General features: G+C 46.2%; 1 protein-coding gene across 3 annotated transcripts in view; it reads left to right on the forward strand.

The window, feature by feature from the left end:
* Positions 1 to 9,817: 9,817 nt before the first annotated feature.
* Positions 9,818 to 20,477, forward strand: part of AHCYL2 (adenosylhomocysteinase like 2) — a 205,382-nt gene continuing 194,722 nt past the window's right edge. For 2 of the 3 annotated variants that reach the window (XM_012512325.2, XM_003261316.4), the window contains exon 1: positions 10,015 to 10,448. In XM_012512325.2, coding sequence (XP_012367779.2) covers positions 10,086 to 10,448 — 363 coding nt within the window. In that variant the 5' untranslated portion in view covers positions 10,015 to 10,085. Of the gene's footprint in view, positions 9,871 to 10,014; positions 10,449 to 20,477 lie in introns of those variants that run through there. The other variant, XM_030825541.1, reaches the window with a different exon arrangement.

Consider the following 20,477-nt stretch of genomic DNA (forward strand, 5'->3'; position numbering starts at 1 on the left):
TTTTTAATTGAGATAAAAGTCTCACTCTATCCCCCAGGCTGGAGTGGCTCACTGCAACCTCCGTCTCCTGGCTTCAAGCAATTCTCCTGCCTCAGCCTCCTGAGTAGCTGGGATTACAGGTGCCCGCCACCACACTCAGCTAATTTTTGTATTTTTAGTAGAGACGGGGTTTCACCATGTTGGCCAGGCTGGTCTCGAACTCCTGACCTCAAGTGATCCACCCGCCTCAGGCTCCAAAGGGCTGGGATTACAGGTGTGAGCCACCGCGCCCAGCTAGTGCATTCTTTCTTCTATGGGCTCGGATCCCGGCCTCCTTACCTTGTCTTGGTCCTGATCTTTTTTGTCTTCCACATCTTCCTAAGGCTGCTCTGAAAGGCCAAGAGCTTGGTGCTAATGTGGCCACGGCTGACAGTCAGATGTCAGGCTGATGGCGCCCTCATGTGTTGGCTGTCCGCCTGAGCCAGTCGGCTCTATATGAACAAAAGCTCTTCTGTGACCACAGCTGCCTCGCTGAGCACCGATCACAAGATAATTGAGCACAGGCGTGCAGCTTCCCCTCGGGTGATGGTGTCTCCCTGATGGGAGTGGAGATGGGCAGGGCTCCTCGAGGCATTCCTGGACCTCATCTCTGGGGGCCTCTTTCTTCTACCAGGGACGTCTGTCCGTCGTCGGGCTAGGCGCATTCTGATCCACAGCTTCCTACGCTGGCCAGTCAGGGAAGCCTGTTAGCCCCACTTCCTCCAATGAGATAATCAGTAGAAGACTGAGAACTGGGGTGCAAGGGCTCAGGATTATGAGAGAAGGAGGTCTGTGTAGCAAAGGGGCTGGTGCCCACAGACTTGGCGAGTATTGTGGAGTATAGACCAGGCTTGTTTGGGGAGTACTCTTTTTTGTTGTTGAAATAGAGTCTCGCTCTATTGCCCAGGCTGGAGTGCAGTGGTGCAATCTCAGCTCACCGCAACCTCTGCCTCCTGGGTTCAAGCGTTTCTCCTGCCTCAGCCTCCCGAGTAGCTGGGATTACAGATGTGCGCCACCATGCCCAGCTAATTTTTGTGGGTTTTGTGTTTGAGTTTTTTTATTTTATTTATTTATTTATTTGTTTTGAGAATGAGCCTCGCTCGTCGCCCAGGCTGGAGTGCAGGGGTGCCATCTCAGCCCACTGCAACCTCTGCCTCCCTGGTTCAAGCAATTCTCCTGCCTCAGCCCCCCAAGTAGCTGGGGTTTCAGGCGTGCACTACCACACCCCACTAGTTTTTGTATTTTTAGTAGAGAAAGATTTCTCCATGTTGGCCAGGCTGGTCCCAAACTCCTGACCTCAGGTGATCCGCCCGCCTTGGCCTCCTGAAGTGCTGGGATTACAGGTGTGGGCCACTGTGCCTGGCCTAATTTTTTTTTTTTTGAGACAGAGTCTCGCTCTGTCACCCAGGCTGGAGTGCAGTGGCACAATCTCAGCTCACTGCAAGCTCCACCTCCCCAGTTCATGCTATTCTCCTGCATCAGCCTCCCAAGTAGCTGGGACTACAGGCGCCCGCCACCACGCCAGGCTAATTTTTTGTATTTTTAGTAGAGACGGGGTTTCACCGTGTTAACCAGGATGGTCTCAATCTCCTGACCTCGTGATCTGCCTGCCTCAGCCTCCCAAAGTGCTGGGATTACAGGCATGAGCCACTGCGGCCGGCCTAATTTTTGTATTTTTAGTAGAGATGGGGTTTCACCATGTTGGCCAGACTGGTCTCGAACTCTTGACCTCGTGTGATCCACCCACCTCGGTCTCCCAAAGTGCTGGTATTACAGGTGTGAGCCACTGCGCCCAGCCAGGAGTACTCTGAATGCTGCTCATGTGATGAGGACACCGCATTTTGACCATGGCCAGATTCCAGGAGAAGGGGAAAGGGAATGCTAACCCATGGATTGTATTCCTAGGCACTTTACATGTGTATTAATAATAGCTAACTCTTGGCTGGGCACAGTGGCTCATGCCTGAAATCCCAGCACTTTGGGAGGCCGAGGCAGGAGGGCTGCTTGAGCCCAGAGTTTGAGACCAGCCTGGGCAACAAAGTGAGACCCCCATCTCTACAACAAAATTAAAAAATTAGAGGGGCGTGGTTGTGTGCCTGGGGTCCCAGTTCCTTGGGAGTCTGAGGTGGATCACTTGAGCCCAGGAGCTGGAGGCTGCAGTGAGCTGTGATTGCATCACTGTACTCTAGCCTGGGCAACACAGCAAGACTGTCTCAGAAAAAGAGAAAAAGCCAACTCTTAGTGGATGCTTCCTGGGTACTTCTCTAAGCACTTTGTGTACATTAATTCATCAAATCTCACAGATTCAGACCTGTGAGGCTCTGTTAACACCCCTCAAGATACTGAGGCACAGAGAGGTTCAGTAGCTTGCCCAAGACCACACAGTAAGTGGAAATGCTGGCATTTCATTGGGCCCCCTGGCTCCAGTGGGCACTTAGCCACGGTGCTCCCCTGTCTCTTGTTTAATTCAGAGAATAATAAACCAATCAGAGGAGCTCATTTTATGTGTTAGGTTGATGCAAAAGTCACTGCAGTTTTTGCCATTTTATTTTATTTTATTTTAAGTATTTTGAGACAGAGTTTCACTCTTGTTGCCTAGGCTGGAGTGTAATGGTGTGATCTCGGCTCACCACAACCTCTGCCTCCAGGGTTCAAGTGATTCTCCTGCCTCAACCTCGCAAGTAGCTGGGATTATAGGCATGTGCCACCACACCTGGCTAATTTTGTATTTTTAGTAGAGATAGGGTTTCTCCATGTTGGTCAGGCTGGTCTCGAACTTCCGACCTCAGGTGATCCACCCGCCTCCGCCTCCCAAAGTGCTGGGATTACAGGCGTGAGCCACTGCGCCCAGCCAGTTTTTGCCATTTTAATTGGAAAATATAAGCTCAGTGAAGCAAAATGACTTGCTTGCAACCTCGCAGCTAGTGAGTAACAGACACTAGGTCCAGGCTCTTCCTGACTCCAGTGTCCAGGCTCTTTCCACTCTTAATCTTGCCTTTGATTTTTCTCTCTATCCAGGTTTCCTGGTTTGTGTTCCCTCTGGCCATCCCATATCCTCTTACACCTGCTCTTCTCGTTCATCCCGGCTGTTACTGCTTCCCTTAGCATTATTACAGCTATTTTTTAGCCTTTATCAACAATAATATTTAAAATAATGAAAGTTATCAGCGCTGTTTAAGGATCTCTTCTGAAACAAGGGAGATGTTACAATGTTCTTCTTTTCATCTCCAAAGACAGTTGACTACTAGTTTTCCTCCCTCCTTCTATCCTTTCTTTCTTTAGTGGGATTACTTATGTAAAGGATGGGAGATGGGGTGAAAGGGGAGTTCAATCTGGGCCTTAAAAGCTGAGAAATAGGCCAGGCACCATGGTTCACGTCTGTAATCCCAGTATTTTGGGAGGCTGAGGCGAAAGAATCACTTGAGTCCAGGAGTTTGAGACCAGGCTAGCCAACATGGCAAAACTGTGTCTCTACAAAAAATAAATTAGCCATACGTGGCAGTGCATGCCTATAGTCCCAGCTACTCGGGAAGCTGATGTAGGAGGACTGCTTGAGCCTGTGAGGGTCAAGGCTGGCCGAGAACGCACCACTGCACTCCAGCCTGGGCGTTGGGCTACAGCAAGCACCACCCTGTCTCCAAAAAAAAAAAAAAGCTCAGAAATGTGACTTTTGTGCAGAGACTCTGTGGCCACTAGGCGGCAATGTGAGCCCACCTTTGTGAATGCAGATGTCCAGCACCATGGACACTCCCACAGCCAAGAAATCTTCCAGTGGTATCCCCATGGGAGCACCAGATCGCAGGACTGAACAACAGTAACCACCCTACTGCCAAAAGCTCCTGAGTGAGATCCCCAAAGAAACCCCTCAGGATCCAAGGGGAGCCTGGTTTGCAGGACTCCCAGTTTGGGGGACTCCCTGCTATGCTGTTGCCCGGAGAACACAGCTCTCCATGCATGCCCCTCATCACAGGCCCTCAGCTGCCTCATTGGGCCTCTTACCGTTCTTTCAAATTCAGCTGGCCTTGCCTCTGTTGGTTCCAGCTTCCTTAAAGATGGGCTTCCCACTGCCCATCTTTGTTCCTCTGTCTGCTTTTTTTGTTTTGTATTTTTTTTTTTTTTTTTGAGACAGGGTGTCACTCTGTTGCCCAGGCTGGAGTGTTGTTCCTGTCTGCTTTTTTTTGAGACAGGGTATCACTCTGTTGCCCAGGCTGGAGTGCAGTGATGCAATCTCGGCTCACAGCAGCCTCAATTTCCTGGGTCAGGTGATGTTCCTGCCTCAGCCTCCCAAGCTGCTGGGACTACAGGTGCACATCACTGTGCCAGCCTAGTTTTATTTTTTGTAGAAATGGGGTCACTATGTTGTCCAGGCTGGTCTCAAACTTGGTCTCGGCCCAAGAGATCTTCCTGCCTTGGCCTCCCAAGGTGCTGAAATTGCAGGCATCAGCCACCGTGTTCAGCCTCTGCCTGCTTTTTTATTTTTATTTTTAGAGACAGAATCTTGCTCTGCTGCCCAGGTTGGAGTGCAGTGGTGTAATCATAGCTCACTATAGCCTCAAACTCCTGGGCTCAAAGGATCCTCCGGCCTCAGCCTCCCAAGTAGCTGCAACTACAGGCATATACCATCATGCCAGACAAATGTTATTAAAAACAAATTTTTTTTAGAGACAGGGTCTGGCCATGTTGCCCATGCTGGTCTTGAACTCCTGGCATCAAAATGATCTTTTGCCTTGGGTTCCCAAAGTGTGGGGATTATAGGTATGAGCCACTGTGCCCAGCCTACTTTTGTTTTTAAGAAATTGAAACGATATAGAAAAGTACAAAGAACAATCTAATAAACACTCATATTCCCACCACTCAGAATTATCAACTTATCATTTTATCATATTTGCTTCAGATCTTTTTTTTTTTTAAAGAAAAGTATAACAGATTTAGCTAAAGTACCCTTTGACCAGTACCCCACCCCACTCTCCCCGCTGCTCAAAAGGAAAGCAAGGCTGGGTGCAGTGGCTAGCACCCACTTTGTAATCACAGCACTTTGGGAGGCCGAGGTGGATGAATCGCTTGAGGTCAGGAGTTTGAGACCAGCCTGGCCAACATAGTGAAACCCCATCTCTCCCAAAAATACAAAAATCAGCTGGATGTGGTGGCCCACGCCTGTAATCCCAGTTATTCGGGAGGCTGAGGGAGGAGAATCGCTTGAGTCTGGGAGGCAGAGGTTGCAGTGAGCCGAGATCCTGCCATTGCACTCCAGCCCGGGCAACAGAGTGAGACTCCGTCTCAAAGAACAACAACAACAACAACAAAAAACCCAAAAAACAAAAAATCACAAAAAAACAGGCTGGGCACGGTGGCTCATGCCTGTAACCCTAGCACTTTGGGAGGCCAAGATGGGCAGATCATGAGGTCACCAGTTTGAGACCAGCCTGACTAACATGGTAAAACCCCATCTCTACTAAAATACGAAAAATTAGCTTGGCATGGTGGTGGGTGCCTTTAGTTCCAGCTACTCGGGAGGCTGAGGCAGGAGAACTGCTTGAATCCGGGAGGTGGATGTTGCAGTGAGCCGAGATTGTGCCACTGCACTCCAGCCTAGGCAACAAGAGTGAGACTCCGTCTCCAAAAAAAAACAGCCAGAAGTTTGAGACCAGCCTGGGCAACATAGCAAGAGCCCTTCTCTACCAAAAACATTTTTTTTTTAAATTAGCCAGGTGTGGTGGTGCAAGCCTGTAGTTCCAGTTACTTGGGAGGCTGAGGTGGGAGGATTGCTTGAGCCCAGGAGGCAGAGGTTGCAGTTAGCTATGATTATGCCACTGCACTCTGGCCTGGGCAGCAAGAGTGAGACTCTGTCTCAAAACAAAAAACCAAAGTTTTCTTCATATGTCTGGTGACTTTCGTTGTCTGTTCATGCTTAACAGCGTGACACTAAATGGTTCACAGAAGCTCTGTGAACATGAGTATGGTCTTCAGGGTGGGTGATCTGGCTGGCTTATTTCCTTTGGAAACTCTCAATGTTAGTATCTTTGTTTTCTCTCTTGGATTGGTCAGATACCTCAGAGAAATTCTTTTTTTTTTTGTTTTGTTTTTGAGACACAGTCTCGCTCTGTTGCCCAGGCTGGAGTGCCGTGGCGCAATCTCGGCTCACTGCAGTCTCTGCCTACCAAGTTCAAGCAATTCTCCTGCCTGAGCCTCCTGAGTTGCTGCGATTACAGGCGTGTGCCACCACACCCAGCTAATTTTTGTATTTTAGTAGAGACGGGGTTTCACCATGTTAGTCAGGCTGGTCTCAAACTTGTGACCTCATGATCTGCCCGTCTTGGCCTCCCAAGTGCTGAGATTACAGGTGTGAGCCACCGTGCCTGGCCGAGAAATTCTTCTTTATTGGCCAGGCGCAGTGGCTCAGGCTTGTAATCCCAGCAGTTTGGGAGGCTGAGGCGGGCGGATCATGAGGTCAGGAGATTGAGACCAGCCTGGCTAACATGGTGAAACCCCGTCTCTACCAAAAAATACAAAAACTTAGCCGGGCAAGGTGGCACGCGCCTGTAGTCCCAGCTACTCGGGAGGCTGAGGCAGGAGAATTGCTTGAACCCAGGAGGCAGAGGTTGCAGTGAGCCGAGATCATGCCACTGCACTCTAGCCTGGGCGATGGAGCGAGATTCCATCTCAAAAAAAAAAAAAAAAAAAAAAAGAAATTCTTCTTTATACCAATGTCCTGCACGGAAGTTACATACCTGCTTGCCAGCGTTCTGGAAGCTGAATGAGCCGGGTGAAGGAAGAAGACCTATAGTCCAAATATTTCATTACATAGTTCATAAACTGGTGCTTAATTACCGTTTCTAGTATGTAATTTGATCTTCAACTGTACCTGGTGTCCCTCAGCTACAAGGATGGCAGAAGCAGCAGGTATGTAAGGATGGAGTTGACAACGGGTTGAAGAGTGTGTCCTGATGGTTGGCCCCAATCAGTGGTGGTGACTGGAATAAAACAGGGTATCAGTTTCATTCCAGTGCTCTAACTCCTTATATTTTATAACCACATCACACTGAAGAATTAATTCATCCCCTCAGTAATCAATTCTAGTGGCAGGTAGGCAGCTGCTGCCTATGAGCTCCAACACATGCCAGGTGGCTGTACCGCAGCTCCCTTGAGCATTAGGGGGAAGAATGAAATAAGTTACAGAGCTGCTAATCTCTGCTCCGACAGCTGGAGGATGAAGCTCTGGGCTGGTTTCTTTTTAACAGGAAGGAAATTCTGAAAGCCAGAATGTTAAGGAAAAGCTTAAGAATCTCTTGTGTCTTGTGAGCTCTGTGGAAATGGCAGGGCTCAGATGCCTTCCGACATGTAGTGTGAGGCACAAATTTGGAGATCAGGAAATGAGAGCCTCCATTCAAGGCAGGACAACTACACAGAGTGAACAGATTTCCAAAATAGTAACACAGGAAAGAAGAAGATCGAGGCAGGTGATTTCTCCCTTCTCCTTCTTTTTCTTTTTTCTTTTTTCTTTTTTTTTTGAGACAGACTCTCGCTCTGTTGCCCAGGCTGGAGTGTAGTAGTGCAATCTCGGCTCACTGCAACCTCCACCTCCTGGGTTAAAACGATTCTCCTGCCTCAGCCTCCTGAGTAGCTGGAACTACAGGCAGAAGCCACCATGCCTGGCTAATTTTTGTATTTTTATTAGAGATAGGGTTTCACCATGTTGGCCAGGCTGGTCTCAAACTCCTGACCTCAAGTGATTCACCCGCCTCAGCCTCCCAAAGTGTTGGGATTACAGGTGTGAGCCACCATGCCCGGCCTCCTTCCTTCTCCTTGCCAGGCAAAACACAGTGACACCAAAGACTATTTGTCTAAAGAGTAGCTGTCCAGTGGCTGCCTGGGTTGTTAGGGCTATAAGTCTCTGAAACAGCTGTCAGCTGTATGAACCCCTTTGCTCCTGTTTCTCTGAGAATAGAGAAGAATTCTCTCCCCATAATCTGTCGCGAATCAACTGCATTTTCTTTTTTTAAAGTATTCATTTTTTTTTTTTTTTTTTTTTTTTTATGAGAGGGAGTCTCGCTCTGTTGCCGAGGCTGGAGTGCAGTGGCACGATCTCTGCTCACCGCAAGCTCTGCCTCCTGGGTTCACGCTATTCTCCTGCCTCAGCCTCCCACGTAGCTGGGACTACAGGTGCCCGCCACCACGCCCGGCTTATTTTTGTATTTTTAATAGAGACGAGATTTCACCGTTTTAGCCAGGATGGTCTCGATCTCCTGACCTCGTGAACTGCCTGCCTCAGCCTCCCAAAGTGCTGTGATTACAAGCTTTTTAAAGTATTCTTTACATAAAATCTTATGGCATGTGCAATTTTGTCTCTTGCTTCTTAGCTTAATATTTTTATCATAAGCATTTATTCTGAAAGCCAGAATGCCTTGATGTTCTTTCCTGTGCTATTACGATTTTGGAAATCTTCACTTCGTGAAGTTGTCCTGCCTTGGAGTCTCTCATTTCCTGATCACCAAATTGGTGCCTCACACTATGTATCGGAAGCGTCTGAGCACTGCCATTTCCACAGACCTCACAAGTGTACCAGACACAAGAGCTTCTTAGCTTTCTCTTCACATTTTGGCTTTCAGAGTAATGAATAAAAAAGGCAAACCCTTATTATTAAAAAAGTATTGGCAAACAATTTTCTTTCTTTCTTCCTTTTTTTTCTGGGATGGCGTCTCACTCTGTTGTCCAGGCTGGAGTGCTGTGGCATGATCTGGGCTCACTGCAGCCTCTGCCTACCAGGTTCAAGCCTCAGCCTCCCAAGTAGCTGGGATTTCAGGTGCCCGCCACCACGCCCGGCTAATTTTTGTATTTTTAGTAGAGACGGGGTTTCACCATGTTGGCCAGGCTGTTCTTGAACTCCTGACCTCAAGTGATCTGCCGGCCTTGGCCTCCCAAAGTGCTGGGATTACAGACGTCAACCACTATGCCCAGCTGGCAAACAATTTTCAAAGGCTGTAACAATTTCTCTATTTGTTGGACATTAGTTTTAGACAGCTTTTTGTTATTAAAAAGGACGCTGCCGTGCATGTCTTTTTGCTTACATCCTCTAAATGTAAAATTTAAAAATAATACAGAAAAGTACAAAGTAAAAATCACCTTAAATCCTATCATTTAGGAAATTAACTACTCATATTCACTATTCATATTCCTCTATGCTGACATATGTATCTGAATTTCAGATTATTGCCCTAGTAGAATTATAGGTCAAAAGATTTGGCCTCGTTTAAGGCAACGTGTAATTCCTCAGCCTTGAATTTTGATCTAGTGATACCTAAATTCTTTGGGGAACGATCTTAGCTTCCAAACCCAGAATGTGCCAGAAAGCGCCACAGCAAGCAAGGTCCTACTTTATCCCTTCTAAAAACAAAGCCACTGAAGTTTGGAAGGGTGTGAAGTTCTCAATTTCACAAAGAAAAATCAAGCCACTTCCAGCCTGGAGCCGCCGCTTCCCCTTTAAATACCCGCTCACGTGATCGCAGACGTGCACACGCAGAGGAACTTCACGCTGTCAGGGCAACAAGCCATTCCTCTACCATTTCCCCTCCCCTAAGGCTTCTTGGCGTTCCCTCCCCGGAAGTCACAACTCCCCTGGAGACTTTCTCTTCCTCATCCCCTCCATCGAGTCACCTATCCTCACTCCTTTCTGTTAGTTGCCGGCCCTAGCGTTCCCTTTCCTCGCCTGAATTCCACTTTCCGGAGGAATGGCTGAAAGGGACTACAACTCCCAGGGGGCGCTGCGGGCCCCGCCCCCGTAGCGCGCAGTGTAGGTCGGGGCCTGAGGTTCCACGGTCTTCTCGCCGCGTGCGGCCGGGAGCAAACGCACTACAGGTTCCGTGGCGCCTCGCGCTAGGCCAGACCGGGCTGGGGTCGGACGGGGCGGGGCTGGAGGGGCCGGGGCTGGCGGGCGGAGAAAGGGGGTGGGAGCGGAGGCGACGGAGGGGAGGAGTGGGGGCATGGGGGAGGGAAGAGGAAGGGAGGTGGGAGGCGGGGCCGATCAAGAGCAGGAGCTGGAGTCTGAGCCGGCGGTTGCAGCGGAGGCGGTGATGTCGGTGCAGGTTGTGTCAGCCGCGGCTGCTGCCAAGGTGCCTGAGGTGGAGCTGAAGGACCTGAGCCCCTCCGAGGCGGAGTCGCAACTAAGACTGAGCACTGCCGCCGTGGGCGCCATGGCCCCCCCGGCGGGCGGTGGAGACCCTGAGGCTCCAGCTCCCGCCGCGGAGCGGCCCCCGGCCCCCGGCCCGGGCTCGGGGCCCGCCGCCGCTCTCAGCCCCGCCGCCGGGAAGGTGCCTCAGGCGTCGGCCATGAAGCGGAGCGACCCACATCACCAGCACCAGCGGCACCGCGACGGCGGCGAGGCCCTGGTCAGCCCCGACGGCACCGTCACCGAGGCGCCGCGCACAGTCAAGAAGGTACTGGGGCCGGGCTGCCTCTCTAGGAGAGGAAGGGAGGGGAGGGGAACTGCAGATCCTCTCGGCACGGCGGCACTACCCTCCACGCCCTCCTTTCTGATCGCAGGACCAGAGATAACCCCTTGTCCCCTCAAACCCACTGTCTCAGAGATGCCCCCCAGCCGGCCCCTAGTGCTGGGAGCGGAGACTCCAGGAGGCACGGCCGTACTTCGCTCTGAATAACATGGAGGTAGCGCTCTCCCCTACTACTTGGAATAGGCAGCGGGAGGAGAGACACCTAATAGTACGTCCCGCGGCCCCAACACGCTCCCGGGTGTGATTTTCCAGCCTATCGGGGAGGAGACCTCGTTGGTATAGAAAAACCTTACCACTCACGGGAGTTCACCCAGCAATAAGAATGAAGAGATCTTTAATACTTGGAGAACGAGTAAGGTGTAGTCACCTTGCATAGAAATCGTCAGAGTTGTCTGGTTTCCATACAGTTGATGACTTTCTGCCTTTCTGTGGCCAACCGTGTCCATACAGCAACACGATGCTGTGCCCTTCATTTCCAGCGACTGCGATATTCTCTCTTCCCTGAATATGTAAAAGGGTAATGGAGAGATTCTCCTCACTCTTTCATGTTAAGAGCTTTGTCCTCCCTGCTGAGTATAGTTGGATTATTAGGCTGTGTATGAAGAGAATGAATGTCTTATTGGTTCCTTTATTATAATCTGAAAGTGATAGGAAGAAATGCTGCTACTTTTGAGAAAGACGATCTTTGTAGGGTTTTCGGTCTTAGGCGTCAGCTTCTTTCAGACAGTTTTGAGGAGGTCTCAGAATACCAAGAAGTAACTGCCTAGATAGCCCTATATTACCCGTGCATTGTCTATCCGTAGTTGTCTTTCCCTCTCAAAGCTTGTCTCTCTTTCTCTCTTAAAGCTGAATCAGCACAGAAAAACAGGGCAAGTATTGGAAAAGACAGAAGTGTGGATCATATAAAAAGGGCTTGCAGCTTCAATTTCCTAGACACAGTATGGGCACAGGGATTAATGTTTTTTTAAATTGTTGTGAATGGTTTTTAATTGCTTTATCAGAACAGCAACAAAGAGACGGAAAGTGTGCATTGGTTTTACTGTGTGGGACTCAGCTGAATTGGAACCTTGGATCCACCATAATTTTTGTTGTCAAAGCGTCATGATTAAGGTATAGCAGATAATCCTTTCATCCTGACTATACGAATTTAGGTGATAAGTCAGAGGCAAGACTGAAGGAATTTCTGTAATGCTTTAGACAATGTCTTTGTCGTTTGCAGTATGAAACTCCTCTGGGAAGAGTTATAGTAGAAAGAGGCAGGCAGCATCCTGCAGAAATGGGTTTAAAGAAAAACAGTAAAGTAAAAAAGAGAGGCAGCAGCAGCACCAGTGCTGGGAGTACCTAGATATGAGTCTGGAAATCCAAAGCATACTTCTGACTTGTTGAGATACTTTGTAACTTTGGTTAAGTCATTTTCTTGTGATTAAGACTGTTTTTGTCTAAAATTTGTAATTTGGTTAGATCAATTTAGGCTAAAAGTGTTTAACAAATTGCTGTTAGAGCATGAGGTTTACAGTCAGGCAGACCTGGATTTGAAGCCTAGTACCCCCATTACTACCTTTTGGGTAATTTCCAAATTACACAAATCAGTTTCCTCTTCTATAAAATGAAAGTACTAATTATGATTGAGGATTAGAAATATTTGTAAAAGGTTTAGCATTGAGCTTGGCACATAAAGTCTTAAATGATAGTCTTATTAATGCTTTTATTATTATAAATAATTGATTTTATTTTATTCCTCCCATCATGGCTTAAGTGCAAGCCCCTATGACCGCCTCTGAAAGGTACACACAGTTCAATATATTCTATATAAAGAAGTTAAAAAATCATGGCTCACATCTGTAATCCCAGCACTTTGGGAAACCATGGGTGGCGGATTGCTTGAGCCCAGGAGTTTGAGACCAGGCCGGGCAACATGGTGAAAACCTTTCTCTCCAAAAAAAAAAAAAAAAAGCCGGACATGGTGGTGTGTGCCTGTAGTGCCAGCTACTCAGGAGGCTGGGATGGGAGGATCACCTGAGCCCAGGAAGTTGAGGCTGCAATGAGCACTCTAGCCTGGGTGCTGGAGTGAGACCTTGTCTCAAAAAAAAAAAAAAGTTAAAAAATCAAAGACCAGCATACTGGAGTCTGTTTTTCTTAATTCTAGATATGCTTCTTGACCACTTTCCTTGTCGTTGAACTATTTTCCTGTTTTTTCAGCACCAAATGTACGTTCCATGATTCCAGATTTACTCAGCAGCCTCAAGGCTATTGGAAAGCAGGGCTGAGCTTGCCTTACAATGTTAATTGCACCAAAAAAACAACTTCTCTGCTGAAAGTTAAGCAGGTGGAGCTCTCGGCAAGGATACAGCTGGATGACGAAATTCAGGGCATTGCTGAGCTGCTTTTCAGATGCCCAATCTTTAACCTTCTTTTTATTGAATTGGCTAAATCAAAATAAGTGCCCAAGACTGCCCTTTCCCTAAGTTGAAAGTCATCTCACCAAGGGACTGCAGTGTGACATTTTGATTTGTTGAGCTTTTGTTGATTCTTAGATTGTCTATGTAAATAACCACTCTGACCTTGACTTCTCACTGTTTTTATTATAGCATATGAAGGAACTGAGGATACTAGTATCGAAATAGCTGCCTTTGGCTGTGGAACTGGTGACTGTTGCATTTGTTTTGTAACTGTCATGTATAAACATTTATTTTAAGTCACATTTCCATAGATGGTTTCCCTTACTTCATTCACGTATCATCAGTTTTCTTAGTTTTGTTACTCTGCTCAGCCACACAAGGGAAATAAACTTTTTACAAGAGCCAGAATTCCCAAGTGCAGTAGTTAATAAGAAGGAACATATGGTGTGCAGGTTACTCAGTCACATCTTATCTTTGGCACCTGCCTCTGTCCTGTAACTTGCGATGCTCTGGGGGCCAGATCATGTTATGTGGCTATGATATATTTAATTATAATGTCCTTTTTCATAAGTTGACATCAAGTGAACCCAGCAAGCCAAAAATCTCTGTAAGAAGTAATTTGGGAAATGGGAAGGTAAGTTCCACAGGAAATGAGGTAGTAGTAGTTAAAAGGGATTTCTTCTTTGTATTCTTGAAAATGAGTGATAGGAGTGTTGGAGCACAGCAGGGAAAACAAGGCAGGAGAGGATTTATTTCAGAAATATTAAAACTTTCTGACAATAAGGCTGCAAGCCCAAGAACCTCAACTAGATGGTGCTTACATCAGTATCAGTAATGACCATGTTCAAACAGACTCTTTATTGCTTTTGGCAAACATATCCATCTTCCACTGGCTTTGTTGCTGTCAGGAGAGAATGAGTTGAGCCATGTTAGCACTTCTTGTCCTGAATTGTTTAAGCTCTTGATTTGGTTAATTATAGAGTACTAAAATGGAATGTTTTGGATAAAGACATGGGAATGTGGGAGCAATATGACTCCTTTTGCCGTTACAAGAGTACTGCTCTGAAAAGTGTTCAGTAAGGCAATTGGCAGTTGGGCTGTAATAATAGTTACCAATAATTAGCCTTTTTTTTTTTTTTTTTTGAGACAGAGTTTTGCCCTTGGTGCCCAGGCTGGAGTGCAATGGCGCGATCTCAGCTCACTGCAACCTCCGCCTCCCGGGTTCAAGCGATTCCCCTGCCTCAGCCTCCTGAGTAGCTGGGATTACAGGCATGCACCACCATGCCCAGCTAATTGTCTATTTTCAGTAGAGACGAAGTTTCTCCATGTTGGTCAGGCTGCTTTCAAACTCCCAACCTCAGGTGACCTGCCTGCCTCGGCCTCCCAAAGTGCTGGGATTACAGATGCGAGCCATTAGCCTTTTATGTGCCAGGAGTTGTCATAGGGGTTCTGTAATCCTCACAACAATACTAGGAGATGTAGGTGGCATTATCTCCATTTTACAGATGCAGAAATGAGATCCCGGGCGGTTAAGTGCCTTGCCCAAGGTTATATATCTAGAAAGTGTCAGAGGTAGAACTTAAATCCAGGGCTGTCCGTTTCCAAAGCCCATGTCTTTTTCATTATGCCACAGTGATTCTAACTTCTTAGATGCTGAGTTCTTGCTTTCTCCCAGAGGTCTTTTAGAATACTAAGTGAACTCTAAGGCGTGTCTGTCTGGCTAAGGCTTAGGTCATCCCAAGACCGAAGTAAGGCAGGTCTGAGCTTTAGGAAGAGGATGGGAGAAAATTGTACAAATGTAGAACTTGAAAGAATTGTAAATTTAGAAGAGGAGAATAAAAGCATCTTATACAGAAAAGCATTTCAAGATCCATGATGCAGCTTCACACTAGTAATTTACTGATAATCTAAGAAGTTTATCCATATTTTTAAAGTTATAAATAAATTTGGAGTACCTGAGGAATGTACCCTTTCTTCCTGTTCAGCTAACACTGCCCTGCTGTCATGTTTAGGTGGTAGACACAATTAGAGGAGCTGAAATTCCATTCACCCAACAAGAGGTTTAGTAAGCTTGATCAGATTTCTATGGAATTTGTAGGAGCTTTTTATAGTCTGAATGACCTATGGCCTGAGATTTGGTGAGAGCAGAGCAGAAAGCAGCAGTGGATTGATGTTTCTTCCATAACAGTTCCCAACTCTAAAATTACTTTGATTAAATTAGATGATTATTTGTATGGGTTTCAGTCTCCCTTTTCCCTAGCTATATCGTGCAACAGTTCAGTTAGCTATTTCCCTCTTGGACACTTGCACTAATAGCTGGTGATTTTCTTTTCTTTTTTTTTTTTCAAGGGTCTATCAGTAGAAATCTATTGATTTGGGGCACCTAGTTCTTAGCTTAGAACCTATATAAAGGAAGGGTATTTGAACTGCTGATTGAGTTCCTCTAAGTATAGGGCTTTAGCCTTTCTGAATGTTGCAAACCTGAGGCTAAAACTAGCTTCATCTTCCCTACACGCACTTACCTTCTACAGTGCTCCAAGGTGAAACTTTATCTATTGGCTACCTTTTCTTGGAAACCCTTCTCGGCTTCAACGACACTTATAATTCCTACCATTTACTGAATATTCCGTGTCAGGAATCTCTCTCTTCGCATTTAATCCTCATGACAACTTTATCAGATGAGTAGTACTATCTTTATATTATAGATAAGAAAATACAGGCTCAAAGAGAGTAATTAACTTGTCCAAGGCTTTGTCAGTGAAATGGTGGCCATAGCAATATTGGGCAGCTTTGCCTCCGTGCCAACACCGCTGCTGCTCTGACCAGACTCCCACTGAAGTCTGCTTAAGCTGCTGCTAAGACCACTTTGGATCTCACGATCTAGCCTCTTTCAAGGGGAGGCCCAAACACCATGCCTCACATCCCTGTTTGTTTCAGTCATTACCCGCCATCTGCCCTCCGCCATCCGTTATCTTCCCAATACTAATTCCTTTACCACTCTCTTCATCCTTCAGCTGATTCAATCCCTCAAACTGTTCCACCATGTTCTTTACAATATCCCTCTCCTTGATCAGCAGATTCACATGTAGTATCAGTCTCTAGCAGCAAGATCAAGTTACAAGGGCAACAGTGGCAAGTGTTAGCACTTAGTATCCAGAACTGTGATGGTGCAAACCAAGCTGCCGCATCTCCTGCTTGGCATTAGCAATCACATCTTTGCCAACCCAGTTCTGTAATTTTGAGTGGTGTTTTAGCTGTGTAGCACTTAAGTTCTTCACCGAAAAAGCGACCTCATATCCTTTCTGTAAATTCTTTTTCTGTTTAATTCAGCCAGTGTTGACTTCTGCTGCCTGTAGAACTCAGAGTGATGTACGGGTTGAACCTAACCGTCTACCTTCTTAGTTGCTGGCACTCATGGAGCTGAGAGTTGCTAGAGAAAATCAGCAAATCAGACAGATAGGTGTCACTAAAAATTTATAATCATCTATTTCATATGCATTATCAGCATTACCTAGCAATGTTATACATTTCTGTAGTTCACTTTCCAGCTCACTGCAAATTATTTCTTCATATTGTCTCTTTCTTTTTTCTTTTTTACTGAGACAAGGTCTCCCTCTCTCACCCAGGCTGGAGTGCAGTGGTACAGTCACAGCTCACTGTAGCCTCAAACTCCCTGGTTCAAGCAATCCTCCTGTCTCAGCCTCCTGAGTAGCCAGAACTACAGGTGTGTTACCACACCTGGCTATTTTTTAATTTTTTTGTAGAGATGGTATCTTGTCATGTTGCTGGTCTCCAATTCCCGAGCTCAAGTGATCCTCCTGTCTCACCCTTCCAAAGTGCTGGGATTATAGGCATTAGCCACTGCCCCTGGCCTACTGTCTCTATTTCTTTTTCTTTTTTTTTTTTTTTTTGAGATGGAATCTTGCTCTGTCCCCAGGCTGGAGTGCAGTGGCACCATCTCCGCTCACTGCAACCTCCGCCTCCCGGGTTCAAGCGATTCTCCTGCCTCAGCCTCCTGAGTAGCTGGGACTACAGGCACACACCACCACACCCAGTAGAGATGGGGTTTCACCGTGTTCGCCAGGATGGTCTCAATCTCCTGACCTCGTGATCCACCCTCCTCAGCCTCCCAAAGTGCTGAGATTACAGGCGTGAGCCACCGTGCCCAGCTCTTATTTCTAATCTCTCATATTTTCTTCTTTTTTAACCAGTCATAGGCTTTATGCTTCGTTATAAAAACCGAAGCTGCTGAGTGGGAATTCCTTCATCCTTTTACCTCTGAATTCTACAAACCTACGTGCCTCTGGGACTCATCTTTTTCTCCTTCAGTCTGTCAAGACAAGGGCCTTCACAGGTGCTGTAATCGTTCTCTTCTCCCCCTCCCCCCTTCCTTCTCCTTTCTTTTTCTTTCTTTCTTCTCTCTCTCTTTGTTTTCATTCTTTTTTCTTTAAGAGATGAAGTCTCACTCTGTAGCCCAGGCAGGAGCGCAGTGGTGTGGTCATAGCTCATTGCACCGTCAACCTCCTGAGCTCAATAGATCCTCCCTTCTCAGCCTCCCGAGTAGCTGGGACTATAGGTGCATGCCACCATACCTGGCTAATTTTTTTTAAACTTTCTTGTAGAGATGGGGTCTCTCTCTTTTTTTTTTTTTCCCCTAGACGGAGTCTTAACTCTGTCACCCAGGCTGGACTGCAGTGGCACTATCTCGGCTCATTGCAACCTCCGCCTCCTGAGTTCAAGCAATTCTGCTGCCTCGGCCTCTCAAGTAGCTGGGATTACAGGCGTCTGCCACCGCTCCTGGCTAATTTTTGTATTTTTAGTAGAGACGGGGTTTCACCATGTTGGCCAGGCTGGTCTGGAACTCCTGACCTTGTGATCCGCCTGCCTTGGCCTCCCAAAGTGCTGGGATTACAGGCGTGAGCCCGCACCTGGCTGAGATGGGGTCTCTTGCTATGTTGCCTAGGCTGGTCTTGAACTCCCAGCTTCAAGTGATCTTTCCTCCTTGGCCTTTGAAAGTACTAGGATTATAAGTATGAGCCGCTGCACTCAGCCACATTTTAAAAACTTTTTGTAGAGATGGTGTCTCACTTTGTTGCCCAGGCTGGTCTCGAATTCCTGGCTTCAAGCAGAAGCAGTCCTTCTTCCTCACCCTCCCAAAGTGCTGGGATTACAGGTGTGAGCCACTGTACCTGGTCTCTCTTGTCTTAAAGAATTTCTTCCTTTGGTTTATTTCATCTTTCTACTAGGTCTTTTCCTTCAGAATTCACACTTGCCCTATTGTCTCCCATTTTGAAAACCCTGTCCTTTGACCTGCATATTTTCTGTTGCTGTCATGTTTTTCCATTCTCTTTCACAGGCATGCTTCTTAAAGGAGTTTTCTGTACATGCTATATATGCTTTTTTCCTCTCATGAACTCCTTAACTCACTCCTGCTATAATATTCTGTTTAACCAAAACAAAACCCTCTTGCTAAAGTTGTTAATGTCCATTAGATTGGGAAACATGGGGGTCTTTTTTTTCAGTCTTCGTCTCTTGGACCTCTTAGCAGCATTTGACATTGACTCCTTGTGAAACACTCTTTTCCCTTGGCTTCTGTGACACTGCTCTTTACTACCTTCCATCTTATTTCTGTAGCTGCTCCTTCTCATTCTTCTTCTTTTTTTTTTTTTTTTTTTTTTTTTTTTTCGAGGCAGGTCTCACTGTGTTGCTCAGGCTGGAGTGCAATAGTATGATCACTGTAAACTTGAACTCCCAGGCTCAAGAGAGCCTTCCACCTCTGATCCTGAAGGACTAGGATTACAGACATATGCCACCTCATCCAGCCTCCTTCTCATTCTTCTTCTTCTTCTTCTTTTTTTTGAGACAGGGTCTCACTGTGTCACCCAGGCTGGAGTGCAGTGGTACCATCATGGCTCACTGCAGCCTCAACTTCCCAGGCTCAAGCAATCCTCCCACCTCACCCTGTGGAGGAGCTGGGACTACAGGCACATGCCACCATGCCCAACTGATTTTTGTATTTTTTGTAGAGATAGGTTTTCACCATATTGCCCAGGCTGGTCATGAACTCCTGGGCTCAAGTGATCTGCTCACCTCAGCCTTCCAAAGTGAGTTTTATAATAACTTGTACATAAATAAAAGCATACTCTCTATACATTGTTTTACAGGTTCCTTTTTTTATTCAGTAGCATGTCTTAGAGCTCTTTCTGTATCAGTACCTATAGATCAGTCTCATATTTTTTAACTGCTCAATTAATTTCCTAAGTCTATATTGTTGCTTCTTAAACCATTCTTCCATTGATGCACATTTACCTTAACTTGTTTTCTCTTTTTTTATACATGGTGCTGCAGTAACTATCCGTATGCATTTTTGTGTGTGTACATGTAGAAGTGTTTCTCTAAGATAGATATCTAAAATTTTAATTTTGGGATCAAAGATAGCCTTTTTTTTTTTTTTGAGAGTTTTTTGAGACTCTGTCACCTGGGCTGGAGTGCAGTGGCACGATCTCAGCTCACTGCAACCTCCACTTCCTGGGCTCAAGCAATCCTCCTATCTCAGCCTCCTGAATTAGCTGGGACTACAGACACACGCCACCACGCCCAGCTAATTTTTTTTATTTTAATATTTATTTATTTTTGAGACAATCTTGCTCTGTTGCCCAGGCTGGAGTGCAGTGGTGTGATCTCAGCTCACTGCAACCTCTGTCTTTCAGGTTCAAGCAATTCTCTTGCCTCAGCCTCCCGAGTAGCTGGGATTACAGGCGTGTGCCACCATCCCTAGTTAATTTTTGTATTTTTCATAGAAACAAGATTTCACGGTGTTGCCCAGGATGGTCTTGAACTGACCTCAGGTGATCCGCCTGCCTTGGCCTCCCAAAGTGCTGGGATTACAGGTGTGAGCCACTGTACCTGGCCTGGCTAATTTCTGTGTTTTGTGTAGAGATGGGGTTTTACCATGTTGCCCATGTGGGTCTCAAACTCCTGGGCTCAAGTGATCTGCCCGCCTCAGCCTCCCAAAGAGGCATGAAACACAGTGCTTGGCCATATTTTAAACTAAATGCAAAATGCCATGTTGTCTTTAAAAATGTAGTACCATTTTACATATCAGCTAACTATACACGAAACAACTCTTTCACCATACATTTACCAATACTGAGTATTTTTCCATCTTTGGGGGAAAGTCTTTTACTGGTCTTTTTATAAAATCTGCATTCTGACAGAATGAGGCTGAGAGTATTTTCATGCATATATTGGCAATTTATATTCTTTTTCTTGTAATTCCCTGTTCATATTCATTAACAAATTATTTATTGATTGACTACTATATGCCAAGTGCTGGGGATACAGCAGTGAACACAACGGATAAAAATCTCTGCCTTCATATTGGATTTTTTTTTTCATGTTGGTTTTAGAAATTCTTTATATATTCTGGATATTAATTATTTGTGTATATGTTGCAAATATTTTTTTCCTACTCCATTTCTTGTTTCTTGTAACATTGTTTATGAATTTCAAAGTTTTTATAAACTTGGATTTACCAGTTTTTTTCCTTTTTGGC

Source organism: Nomascus leucogenys, chromosome 13 (genome assembly GCF_006542625.1).
Source record: "Nomascus leucogenys isolate Asia chromosome 13, Asia_NLE_v1, whole genome shotgun sequence".
Lineage (NCBI taxonomy): Eukaryota > Metazoa > Chordata > Mammalia > Primates > Hylobatidae > Nomascus > Nomascus leucogenys.